The sequence below is a fragment of the Gadus macrocephalus genome, chromosome 7 (assembly GCF_031168955.1).
Source record: "Gadus macrocephalus chromosome 7, ASM3116895v1".
In the NCBI taxonomy this organism is placed as follows: Eukaryota; Metazoa; Chordata; class Actinopteri; order Gadiformes; family Gadidae; genus Gadus; species Gadus macrocephalus.
Genome location: NC_082388.1, coordinates 27,743,505 through 27,756,953, shown reverse-complemented (window position 1 = coordinate 27,756,953; position 13,449 = coordinate 27,743,505). Strand labels below are relative to the sequence as shown.

The 13,449-nt window shown below is 42.2% G+C and overlaps 2 protein-coding genes across 4 annotated transcripts in view; both read left to right on the top strand.

Moving 5' to 3' along the window:
* LOC132462155 (uncharacterized) overlaps positions 1-13,449 on the top strand; it is a 306,161-nt gene that overhangs the window by 213,346 nt on the left and 79,366 nt on the right. The window lies entirely within an intron of this gene.
* Positions 5,106-8,756, top strand: LOC132462159 (barrier-to-autointegration factor-like). Of its 2 annotated transcripts, none has more exons than XM_060057777.1 (3): positions 5,106-5,407; positions 5,909-6,069; positions 6,390-8,756. In XM_060057777.1, exons 2-3 carry the CDS (start codon positions 5,944-5,946, stop codon positions 6,534-6,536), a joined length of 273 nt encoding a protein of 90 aa, XP_059913760.1. In that variant the 5' UTR covers positions 5,106-5,407; positions 5,909-5,943; the 3' UTR covers positions 6,537-8,756. The 2 variants fall into 2 exon arrangements, with proteins under 2 accessions (XP_059913760.1, XP_059913759.1); XM_060057776.1 differs by having other exon boundaries at positions 5,106-5,435.

Sequence of the window (13,449 nt, the reverse complement as noted above, 5' to 3'; positions counted from 1 at the left end):
TATGACTCATACACACGTACAATGCATGCATTAATAATATAATAAAACAGACAGAGTTGGAGTACTAATATTTAGCGTCTTAGTTATCATCGTTCTGAATGAATATCAGGTACGGGTTCTGCAGTAATGTGCCCGGGCTCCAACGAACAGCGTTCATTGGTTGTACCAACGGTTGGTACCAATGGTTAATACCAGTGTGTTGGTACCAGTGGTTAATACCAGGGTGTTGGTACCAATGGTTAATACTAGTGTGTTGGTACCAGTGGTTGTTGACAATGGTTAATACCAGTGGTTGGTACCAGTGTGATGGTACCAGTGGTTCATACCAGTGTGTTGGTACCAGTGTGTTGGTACCAGTGGTTCATACCAGTGTGTTGGTATCAGTGGTTAATACCAGTGTGTTGGTACCAGTGGTTCCTACCAGTGTGTTGGTACCAGTGTGTTGGTACCAGTGGTTCATACCAGTGTGTTGGTACCAGTGGTTGTTACCAGTGTGTTGGTATCATTGGTTGGTACCATGGTTGGTACCAGTGGTTAATACCAGTGTGTTGGTACCAGTGGTTCATACCAGTGTGTTGGTACCAGTGGTTAATACCAGTGTGTTGGTACCAGTGGTTCATACCAGTGTGTTGGTACCAGTGGTTCATACCAGTGTGTTGGTACCAGTGGTTCATACCAGTGTGTTGGTACCAGTGGTTCATACCAGTGTGTTGGTACCAGTGGTTCATACCAGTGGCTCATACCTGTGTGTCAGTACCAGTGGTTCATACCAGTGTGTTGGTACCAGTGGTTCATACCAGTGTGTTGGTACCAGTGGTTAATACCAGTGTGTTGGTACCAGTGGTTCATACCAGTGTGTTGGTACCAGTGGTTCATACCAGTGTGTTGGTATCATTGGTTGGTACCATGGTTGGTACCAGTGGTTAATACCAGTGTGTTGGTACCAGTGTGTTGGTACCAGTGGTTCATACCAGTGTGTTGGTACCAGTGGTTGTTACCAGTGTGTTGGTATCATTGGTTGGTACCATGGTTGGTACCAGTGGTTAATACCAGTGTGTTGGTACCAGTGGTTCATACCAGTGTGTTGGTACCAGTGGTTAATACCAGTGTGTTGGTACCAGTGGTTCATACCAGTGTGTTGGTACCAGTGGTTCATACCAGTGTGTTGGTACCAGTGGTTCATACCAGTGTGTTGGTACCAGTGGTTCATACCAGTGTGTTGGTACCAGTGGTTCATACCAGTGGCTCATACCTGTGTGTCAGTACCAGTGGTTCATACCAGTGTGTTGGTACCAGTGTGTTGGTACCAGTGGTTCATACCAGTGTGTTGGTACCAGTGGTTAATACCAGTGTGTTGGTACCAGTGGTTCATACCAGTGTGTTGGTACCAGTGGTTCATACCAGTGTGTTGGTATCATTGGTTGGTACCATGGTTGGTACCAGTGGTTAATACCAGTGTGTTGGTACCAGTGGTTCATACCAGTGTGTTGGTACCAGTGGTTCATACCAGTGGCTCATACCTGTGTGTCAGTACCAGTGGTTCATACCAGTGTGTTGGTACCAGTGTGTTGGTACCAGTGGTCTTTACCAGTGTGTTGGTATCATTGGTTGGTACCAGTGGTTGGTACCAGTGGTTCATACCAGTGTGTTGGTACCAGTGGTTGTACCAGTGTGTTGGTATCATTGGTTGGTACCATGGTTGGTACCAGTGGTTAATACCAGTGGTTGTACCAGTGTGTTGGTATCATTGGTTGGTACCATGGTTGGTACCAGTGGTTAATACCAGTGGTTGTACCAGTGTGTTGGTATCATTGGTTGGTACCATGGTTGGTACCAGTGGTTAATACCAGTGTGTTGGTACCAGTGGCAGTGGTTACAACCAGGGGATATATCAGTGGTTAACTCCAGTGGTTAATACCAGTGGTTGTACCAGTGGTTAATACCAGTTGATATATCAGTGGTTAACTCCAGTGGTTAATACCAGTGGTTGTACCAGTGGATAATACCAGTGGGTTATTTATTCACAGAGTTATTGATCACCAAACAGACGCACCTTATTGCCCTGGTGTCTGAGGTCCCTCGTCGATCGATGCGTAGTGGAGCTCACACATAACGCTGGCTGACCAACAGAACGTGCGGACCTTGGAAAGCGTCCCGGGGCGGGGGGGCGGGGCTCTCCACGACGGCGGGACAGCGGGTGACCTCCGTCCAATGACAGCCGGCCGCTGCCGCTCCGCTCGGCTGCCGTTCCAGAGAGCATCCCTAGAGGTCACTAGAGGTCACCCTTCAGACCCTGTCAGACGACCCTTAAAGGAGCATTTCACAGGTGGAGGCATGAATATGAATTGAAATTGGGTCCTACATGTAGTCGAATGATAAAATAAAATTCTAATTTGGTGCCGTCTTGACCGAGAAAAGGCAGAAAGTGACTTTTTGGCGCTTGTGGATTGAAGACAACAACTCCCTCCATGCACCACGATGCACAGCTTCGCTGGCCACACCCGCTGATCTAGATCTCCGCCGATCGGACACCTCGCTGTTCCGTCCACCAAGCTGATACCGCAAGACTGCTTGAAAATCATTTCACACAACATTTCTAGTGAAGAGTATTAGTTGGTGAACTCAGTGAATTAGTCCTCGTTTGTATTTCTTTCGAAATGGTGAACTTTTGCATGGTGCCATCTTCTGTGTCAGCTCCAGTACCCTCCTCCATTGTACTTCAGTTTTATCAACAGCCTCTGTTAGCTTAGCTTCAGACGCTGTGGATGTTAGATTCTGCTGGTGAAGTCCCACCCACTGGCACTGCTCTAATAGGTCTGTAGCGCCAGTGGGTCCCACCCCGTATAGAGGGTTGGGACGAGGGACTAGTGCTTGTAGTCTTACGAGAATCCCCCCCTCTTACACTTCCTATTTACTTCTACGCAAAAATCGTCATATTGCGTCATCTTAAACAGGAAGTGTTGGAGATCGATACGGATCTCTCCAGTCTCTCCAGAAAATAAGGGAACGACGCACGACCATTCAAAAATATGAGTGGGTTTCTAACGATACAAAGCTTAATGGAAATGGGTGAAGTTTCCCTTTAATAGGTCCATGGTCTCTACCGGCGGAGCGGGCCTCGACCGACCGATGGTTTAAAGGCACCCAGTGCAACTTTCGAGGCTTAAAAATAAACATTCAATTTCTAGTCTTTTTTACACGTAGTAAGTTTCAATAACTCCATACCATTACATACCGACATTTAAGCAGCAAAGATGAGACGTCGTTGTGTGGTGAGAACTGATACAAAATCGATAACAACAACAATGCCGCCATTTTCTTTATTTTTTGTAACCTACAATAAATAAAGCAGGCTTCCAGTCAATGGAAAAATGGCTTCTCCCCACCGGCGATTGTTGTTGTTTACGATTTTCTATCAGTTCTCACCACACAACAACGTCTCATCTTTGCTCCTTGAATGTCGATATGTAATGGTATGGAGTTATTGAAACTTACTACGTGTAAAAAAGACTAGAAATTGAATGTTTATTTTTCATTGAATGTTTACATAAAGTTGCACTGGGTGCCTTTAATGGCCGCCCTCGTATGAAGTCAGTTTCCTGCCATAATTCAAACCTGAAAAAAAAAGTTTCAAAGGCTTGTTAGTCTGGGTTTGAAAACTCAACACCTTGTAAAAAAGGTTTTGCAACACTGAAAAAAGAGATTATAACCTGAAAAAAAATAAAATAAAAATTCAAACATCTGTAAACATGATTTTGTGTTCTATTTTATCTTCTTCATCATTTTCAGCAACACATTTTCAAAGTTCAAACAATTTCACCAGCGCATTTGCAGAGTTTCAAATCTGGCACTGTTCTAACGGTGTATTTCATTGTTGCCCGGTTTTGAAACCTTGTAAATGGGATTCTGCAAACAGGTGTTCATACATTGAGAAATACGTTTTGAAAGGTTGAATATTTAGTTTTAAAAACTTGTAAAGGTGTACGTTTACGACATTGCAACGTATTTTTTCAGAACTGACTTTTCAGCACTGACTTTTCAGAGATTTGTGTTCTGACGCCACTCGTTTTGAAACTCCTGACAGTCGAATCTGAAAACGTTCCTGGGGGCGGGACCATTTAGCGCTAAACCTATTGGTTGCTCTCGGCTGACGTACATTCCAATCACATGTGCCGTTCACCGGGCTGTTCGTGATTGACAGTGCTCTGCCGATGACACGAATAACAACGGGTTGATTTCGCGGTTGATTTTGATTTCCATTTTCTGGAACCAGAGTCTCATCTCCATAGGACGCGACTAGCAAGGACGCGTCCTAGCAAGGCTGCAGCCTTCACTTTGGGAAACGGCCATGGTTCCAGAAAATGGAAATCAAAATCAACCGCGAAAGTTGCAGAATCCCATTTACAAGGTTTCAAAACCGGGCAACAATGAAATACACTGTTAGAACAGTGCCAGATTTGAAACTCTGCAAATGCGCTGGTGAAATTGCTTGAACTTTGAAAATGTGTTGGTGAAAATGATGAAGAAGATAAAATAGAACACAAAATCATGTTTACAGATGTTTGAATTTTAGTTTTAGTTTTTTTCAGGTTATAATCGCTTTTTTCAGTGTTGCAAAACCTTTATTACAAGGTGTTGAGTTTTCAAACCCAGACTTACAAGCCTTTGAAACTTTTTTTTTCAGGTTTGAATTATGGCAGGAAACTGACTCCATAACCCCCCACCCCACCCCCCACGAAACATATGCTAATTAGCTAGACGATGGATATAAACGTGAAAAATACAAATAATATTTTCGATAGATGTGCCTTTACAGAAATGTGAATTGTGATCTAATAAATATGTTCATCTTTATTTAAACAAATGAAACATAAAACCAACCTCAAAATTAAGAATGATGCAATTGCATCATTCTTCATTTTGTGGCTGATTAAAAAGTTGTAAAAACGTATTTACAATCACACAAGATTATTAGAATTTAATGTCCAATTGTTTATAGTCACACGGTCACGCACACAAACACTAACATTTTCCGTGCGTGAAAAGAAAGTTTCAACACGTAGGCCTAGGTTTAAAAACAAATATGCGCACGTCCATGACATTTAAAACGAAACTGAAACAATTCTGAGACGGGGATAACGGAGATTCATAGAAATATAGTGAAACTACCTCGCGTCCATTACATAGGCTAGCCTACTTAGTTGTTTAGATGCAGTGGACTACGCTAACTGCTTTCTCAACTTAATCTCACTTTTTTACTCACTTTGCAAAGAAAGGGATTTTAGTTTGACCTGAAACTGCGCAAAGCTATGATTTTTTTTGGGGTGGAGTTCCCCTGAACAACAGGAAAACGACGACAGGAAATAATAATATTGAGAAAGAAATAGGCTACTCAATACGGAGTCAGGTAAGGTGGATCTATCTTCAGAAGCTCAGTAAGTGAATCGTACATTGTTGCTGATATGAACATTTAGATAAGGTTCCGTGGGTTTGAAAGGGTTGAAAGGAGGCGTAGGTGCCTACGGATTGTCAAATCTCCTATGTAGTATACATATCTATACTAATTTATAGTTTAGATATATATACAATATATAGTTAGGGCTTGCGTGTCCCATTGTTGTATAGTGATTAAACGTGTGGTTGATCTGGTTTATAGCTTTTATCTGTGGGTGATTGGACTTTTTTATTAAGCTAAACCATTTGATGTGTCTAATTAAAAAATTTCATACCAGATAGACCAACCTTAAAATGCCAACGTTTGATTCTGACCTGGCTTGTTGTGAATCTACTAGTGGTTTGTTGTGAAGTCTATAGTTTAATCTCTAACCGGTGAAGGCGTATTACAAGATGAAGTCAAGTTGGTTTTAATAATTAATTTCATGTATTAATCTGTGATATTGTGCTTCAGTTCGGGTGACCCCTCAACACCACAGCCTAGTGAACATGTCGTCGACCACTCAGAAACACAGGGACTTTGTGTCTGAGCCAATGGCCAAGAAGAAGGTGACGGCTCTGGCCGGCATCGGAGACGCGCTCGGCAAGAGGCTGGAGGATAAGGGCTTTGATAAGGTGCATGAGCTACACACACCGCTAGGAGGCCAAGGGGTGGGTTAGGAATTCATGTGTCAACAAATGAGGAGCCGGTTGACGGGGCTGTTAAGTCGGGGGCCGTTAAAGGCACGTCAATATATGAGGGACATGTATTGATGTCTTTAGATGAACGGCAGACGGGAGTTAGCCCGGCTGTCCTCTAAGGGGCCTCGGAGAACTCCTGGGGACACAGTCACCTATCAGCTCAGATACTGCCTGATGGGACGGTCTGATAACAACACGTTTGTTGTATCCTCTGTCTCTCTCTGTCTCTATGTCTGTCTGTCTGTCGGTCTCAGGCGGATAAGGTGCTGGGTCATTTCCTAATGCTGGGGAAGGACGAGGGGCGCTTCAAGTGCTGGCTGAAAGACACATGCGGGGCGAATTCCAGACAGCAAGATCATTGCTACCGCTGCCTCAGGGAATGGTGCGACTCCTTCCTGTAGGCCGCTCTTGTGGGGAAACAGCGTTTGGTAACGTAGATGAAATAGAAAGCAAGTAGTTTGAACTGTGAGTTGCTGACCGACGACACACTGACTTCATGGAAACTAAGCTTGTGTGTTCTTGTATACATTAGCATGTAGGATCAGCCAGGATAGTTGAAGGGATTCTTATTAGGTTCTTCTTAAGTTTTATTCTTTCTTACGTTCTTTCTTTCTTTCTTTCTTTCTTTCTTTCTTTCTTTCTTTCTTTCTTTCTTTCTTTCTTTCTTTCTTTCTTTCTTTCTTTCTTTCTTTCTTTCTTTCTTTCTTTCTTTTTTCTTTCTTTCTTCTTCATTATTCTCTCAGAACTTTGGGACCTATCTCCTTCCTCAATTTTTTACCTAGAGACTCCATTCACATTTTAAAATGTTAAGATCTGCTTGGAATTGTGGGGTTCTTTTCAGATTTTAAAAATATTTTATACTTTTGAAGATATATATATATATATATATATATATATATATAATAAGAATATTAATAAGAATAAGAATAATAAAAAAGAAAAATGTATGTAACATTATCTGAAACACATGCAGTTTAACTCAAAATGAGAAGACAGGGCATTTTTTAAATGATGAGAAGATGTCAGTGATCGTATGTTTGAAGGGAGATTGTTCCAGTCCGATGGCGCTTTGAACATAAATGCTTTTTTACCAATTGTTTTATACACTGTAGGAATGGAAAAGAAGTACTGAGATGAGTGTCGTAATTGATATGTTGAGGAATATGGAATCACATTTTTTTGTAAATAAGCAGGATAATTGCAGTGTATACATTTGAAGATAAACTGTAGCCAGTGGATATGTCTTCTTATATTGAGTGCGGGCCATTTGAGTGTGTTATACATGATACAGTGATGAGTGTAAAATGAACAACCAAGAACAAATCTACAAAGACAGTTAAATGCTGTGTTGAGAGGTAGAAGATTGGTTTTAGATGCATTTAGATATACTACATCAGCGTAATCAAAAAACGGTAAAATAAGTTGTGGGGCAAGTTTCTTTCAAACATTAGATGTAAAACCGTTCTTGGATCGAAATAATACACCAATACCAAAGTTGATTTTACGAAGCAGTCAATGTGAGGCACTTACTACTTCAGACTTCGTTACTTTGTCAATATTTTATCGTTAACCTTCGTTCAAAGGTTTAACAAATCAACACACTTGTATCTTCAATAATCTGAAACTGAATTTCGATTATCTTTATACTTTTTTCAAAATCACAGCTTAAATTCCATGTTAGGCTGGAAAAATGAGCATTAGGGGAGTACATAAATTTCCTTCAACTAAATGAGGACAAAACAGAGATAATTGTATTTGGTTCTAAAACAGAAAGGCTTAAAGTAACCCAACACCTTCACTCTCTGTCCCTGAAAACCTCAATCAAAGCCAGAAATCTAGGGGTTATCATGGATTCAGATTTACATTTTGACAGTCACATCAAATCAGTTACAAAATCGGCATATTATCACCTTAAAAATGTAGCAAGACTTGGAGGGCTCATGTCCACCGAAGACTTACAAAAACGTGTACATGCCTTTATCACTAGTAAGCTTGATTACTGCAATGGTCTCCTTACAGGTCTCCCAAAACAAACTCTGAGGAAGCTTCAGCTTGTTCAGAATGCTGCTGCTAGAGTTCTAACAAAGACCAAAAGATTTGATCATATTACACCAATTCTGAAATCATTACATTGGCTTCCTGTAAGTCAGAGAATTGATTTTAAAATCATGTTGCTTACCTATAAATCCCTACATGGTTTAGGCCCAAAATATTTAACTGATATGCTTCCACTACATAAGCCTTCTAGACCACTAAGAAGCTCCGAGACCAATCTGTTAATTATCCCCAGAGTAAACACAAAACATGGGAAAGCAGGATTTAGTTACTACGCAACAAATAGCTGGAATAAACTCCCAGAGGATTTAAGACTTGCCCCAACTCTGAGCACCTTTAAAACAAGACTGAAGACTTTTATGTTTGCTATAGCTTTCTGCTAAATAACTTTGCCTTTATTTTCTACTTTAATACTAAAATGCCTTTTTAACTTTCTATTTTTGCATATGTTTTTCTTTTACTTACCTATTATTTTATTTTATTGTATGACACTGTTTATATGTGAAGCACTTTGAGTCTGCCTTGTGTATGAAAAGTGCTATATAAATAAAGTTGCCTTGCCTTGCCTTGCCTACATACAATTTTGGCTAGTTTAAGAAAAACTAGCCGGATTATTATAATTCTTTCTACAAACATCAATCAATACCATACCTTACATTGGGTATGCAGTTTGTGCGGCTAGTACCACTATTACTAACCCTAACCCTCTCTGCGTGCGCCCTGCGTCTCGCGAGCGGGGAACAGCCGGAGCAGTGAGTGTGCGAATAATATCCATGTGTCCGAAAAGGGTGGAGCGATGTTCAGTGCACCAGTGAATCTGAAATCAAACGTGTCGAAGCTCTTCTTAAAAGAAGGAGGGGAATATTGAAAAAAGCTTCGCTATTTTTTAAAATGTCTAGGACAGCGATCAAGTCTATAAATAAACAAATAAATATACATGCCTACATTTATGAATGTGTCTTCCATTTTTCCCCATGCCATAAAGAAATAAATATAACAACCTAAGATTCCATGGTCCATATATATATTTGTAAGTAGGCAATGTCTCTTGGAAGGCTTATTTTAATTAATAGATAATGAATGTGATAACGTTAAACGAATATTTACCATCTATCAGATTGATTCATATTTCATCAAATCGCACAGGAACGTTAGAGCATCGAATCGCATTGAATCGTTCCATATTAAAACGTATCGTCCCTGAATCGTATCGTAGTACATGTATCTAGATATGGATCATCCTATAAAGGAGAGATGCACATCCCTAATCATTACTATTATTATTTCAGCACTTGCTACCTCAGGGAATGTAATTCAGCGTCAGTCAGTTTTTGATTTCAGTTTCCAATTTTTCAGCACTGCAATTCATTTGACCTTTCAGATTTTTCAGTTCAATTCATTTTACATTTCTGCATTTTTAGCAATGCTTTGCACTTTTCATTCAGCTGTCACTTTATTTGTTTCCAACTTTTGTTCAAAGCCAGACATTTAACATTTCATTACGTCTTAATCTATGCGTCTTTATTAAAACAGATTTTCAACCTCACTTTGCACTACAGCACTCACCCCCATTTTCTGCAGGAAATGCATTTTCTAGTTTTGTGTGGTGTGCAATCCTGTATCTTTAAAAAAAAACATTGTCAGAAGATAAACAAAGATTTGTTCGGGCTTAAAAAAAAAAAAGAAAGGACTGCCAAGTAACAGACGATTCATGAATATCCTCCGTGAGAAAATATTAGCTTTTAAATTTTAATTCCCGTTCTGACGGTTTTGTAGGCCCTTTTTCTGGTGCCGCTCAGTTGCCAACTGGTTTTAACCAAACCGATTTTTGCCTCACCAAAGTTTTGCTGCTTTTTGTTTTGCATTATATGAATTTACCTTTTGCTCAGTTTGACTCTGAAAGAAAACAACTCTACACTTGGAGGTTTTGGATCTAAATGATCTGAACCTAATTTCTAGTTTAATTCATGAATCAATGCCAAGTTATCAGCAAACTAAAAATGGTGCGCTATGAATCTACAATATGATATTATGGGGTGTTTAATAGTAAAGGCAGAACATGACTAAATACGTCAATGTTAAAAAAATATATGGTTGTTAAGGCAACCAAGCAGAACCAATCGAGGGAAGAAGGAACCTTTTGGAAAAATAAAATCGTTAATCAGGTTTTAAATGGCTGAAGTCAAAACCACACTCTATAATAAATTATGAGTAGTCTTAGAGTCTGGTTATTAAGAATCTCCTAAATTCACATGGGCATGGATTGACGATGGAACTGCTTAATGAAAATGCTGTTATGATCCATATTGACAATCAAATAGAAAACAAAACTATTCTGAACCATAATAACTTACTCTCTGAGATGTCACTATATGGGCATTTCACATTGAATTGTTGCTGCTTTTTTATTGTACTGCCCTAATTTAAACAAATTCAAAATTTAGCTTCCTTTTGCATTTTTTCTGTAATGAAAAGGCAATGCTAATGTTGGACCATTTGGTAGTAAGGCAGCTTTGGCCACCTAGTAGTCAAAGCTGTCCTTAACACCTTCGGAGCTGTGACGCTAGGTGGTGCTGTACGTCCCTCTTAAAGTGCATATGTTGTAGATGTAGCTCATGAATAAAAGCCGTTGGACAGAAGTCTTTATGACTGTTTGGTTTCACATACTGGAATGTGTGGATACACAATAAGGTTCACTAGCGCCTTAACGGAGGCAGTCCAAGAAATCACATGAAACGTTTACACAAAATCACTTTGCATCGTGTACGATCTGTTGATGCAAGAAACTGCCGATGTACAAAATAAACGGATGCATGAAGTACGTCCATCTTGGGAGTACCACTGCACTGAAGTGTCATGACGCTAGTCTCCCTGTTGAAACAAGACCTTAAAGGGCCCCAGGTACCCAGGTATGACCATTATGGCGCGTTTCCACTGCAGGGTGCGGAACGGATCGGTTCGCAAAGGTGCGGTACGGGTTGCGTTTCCACGCCAAAAGTGGGCGTGAACCGGACTTAGCCGTACCCGTTTTGGCCTCGTTTTCAGGACTCCTCCGTTGGGGTACCGAAAACGAGACGAGACGCCTGAAAGGGTCCCGGGAAATTCTAGCTACACCCCCCCTCCGTTGATTGGTCGACAGAATCATCACTTCCGGGCGACGCGGGGATAAAAACAAATAAACAGTAGCCTCGAGGTATTATTCTTTACAATTAACATGTCTCGTAAAACGCTTGCTTGGGCGAACAAGGAGGTGGAGATGTTCGTCTGCATTCTTGGGGAGGAAGACGTTGTTTACGATGTTTACGTAGCTGCCGCGGCGATCGACATCCGGCCTACCATAAAGGGTTCTGTCGGCGTTGGAAACGCGACCTCGGAACTGAGCTGGGCTATACCGCCCCCTCCCTACCGCACCTTTGCGAACCGATCCGTTCCGCACCCTGCAGTGGAAACGCGGCATAAGCCGTCATTTAGAAACAGGACCACGAGTGGGACTGAATCCCACCTCCCAATGAGTACATTTAGTAATGGCTTAACATCACGACTGGTGTTAAAGAGGTCCTTGAAAGATGCACTGGGTAGAATTTAGTGGCATCTCACAGAGGGACGTGGCAGAAGTTGATTACAATATTCCTAACTATGTTTTAAGTGTATAATCCTATGATAATAAGACTGGTGCTTTAACTTTGAATGAGCCCTTTAAGTCTCCATAGAGAGCGCATCCCTCTGTCCACTGGCCCCGCCATGTTGACCTGCCTGTTCAGTGGCTGTGTGACCTTGAGTACAATGCTCTGCTGCTATCTGGATGAACTTCACGGAGACTGGTTGGGTGGAGCACTGGTTTACTGGCTGTAATGGGACAAACACACAACCAGTGTGCACATATAAATAGCTGGCCATAGTCTGTTCCCGTAAGATCGATCGCTTCTGAGCAATTTACAAATTGCCAAGCATCACGTGATCATATAGTGGTATTTTAAATAAAATATAAAATAATCCTATCCTGCCATCTAGTGGCAATAAGCAATTTAATACGATAAGTACGTTTTGATAGTAGGCCTACTTTGTAGTACTTTGATAGTCTGTTCACGGTGTCAATAATCAACGTCTTCTACTGGTCAAGGTTTACCTATTGATTTAGAATCCATCCAATAGTACCAGTGCAGATTTAGGACTTTGCGGCTCCGCTCGGCTGCCGTTCCAGAGAGCGTCACTAGACGTCACTAGAGGTCACACTTACCCTCATCAGATCTGTCTCTACTGGCGGAGCGGGCCTCGACCGACCGACGGTTTAATGGCCGCCCTCGGGACGCCCCGTACCTGTTCTGCACGAGATAAGGAAGACATAAAGGACGGAGCTGTCATAAACACGCGTGTGGCTATTGGTATTAATTAGTAGGACATATTCCTCACTTCATCCCAGTCTCAGATGTGTGTGTGTGTGTGTGTGTATTTGTGTGTGTGTGTGTGTGTGTGTGTGTGTGTGTGTGTGTGTGTGTGTGTGTGTGTGTGCGCGCGTGCGTGTGCATGTGCGTGCGTGTGTGTGCGCGTGCTGGGTTGTTTTTAGCCTGCGGATCGATAAGGTTGATGACAGCTGCTGGCCATTTGTTACAGCACGAGGGACGGCGGAGATTCTCTCTGCTCCCTCCCCCCCCTTCACTTTTGTATTTCTCGGCGATTAGGTTCTACATCTGGAAATCCAGTTGGTAAGATTAAGTTAAAATGGGGGGAGGGGTGGATGGCGGTCTCTGGCCGCCATCCCTCCCCCCGCCGGCCGCCGTCTCTTTATTTGTGTTCCGGCCGTTCACACCTGTCCGGGGTCATGACCTGTTAAGGCCCCCCCACCCCCTTATAGGACTCGTGAATGATCAACTCAATGTAATCTTTCCGCCGTTCTGTCGTCGTGCAGCCTATGTTGCGTGGGACACACGCGGTGCACACGTGGTGCCCCCGCGTGCCCGCTTCTCCTTACGCAATAGAACAGCCTCGGTCCTCCGCGTGTTGGTTGATGAGGGGTTCATGAGGGAAACACGAGGGGTACATGAGGGGTAAAGTACCCCGAACCCTCCCCTGCTCGGGGGTGAACCCGAAGGACGAGGCAGCCCGCTCGGTGCTGATGAGGACGTTGCAGACTCTGCGGCAGGGTGATGACGCGGCCCGCGGAGTTGCAGTGTCTGCAGAGACCGCGCGTGACCTTGTTTCAAGGTCGCCATGACTCCGCCGCCGTCAGTCGCTCCTCTCGCGTGCGCACTATGGAAATAA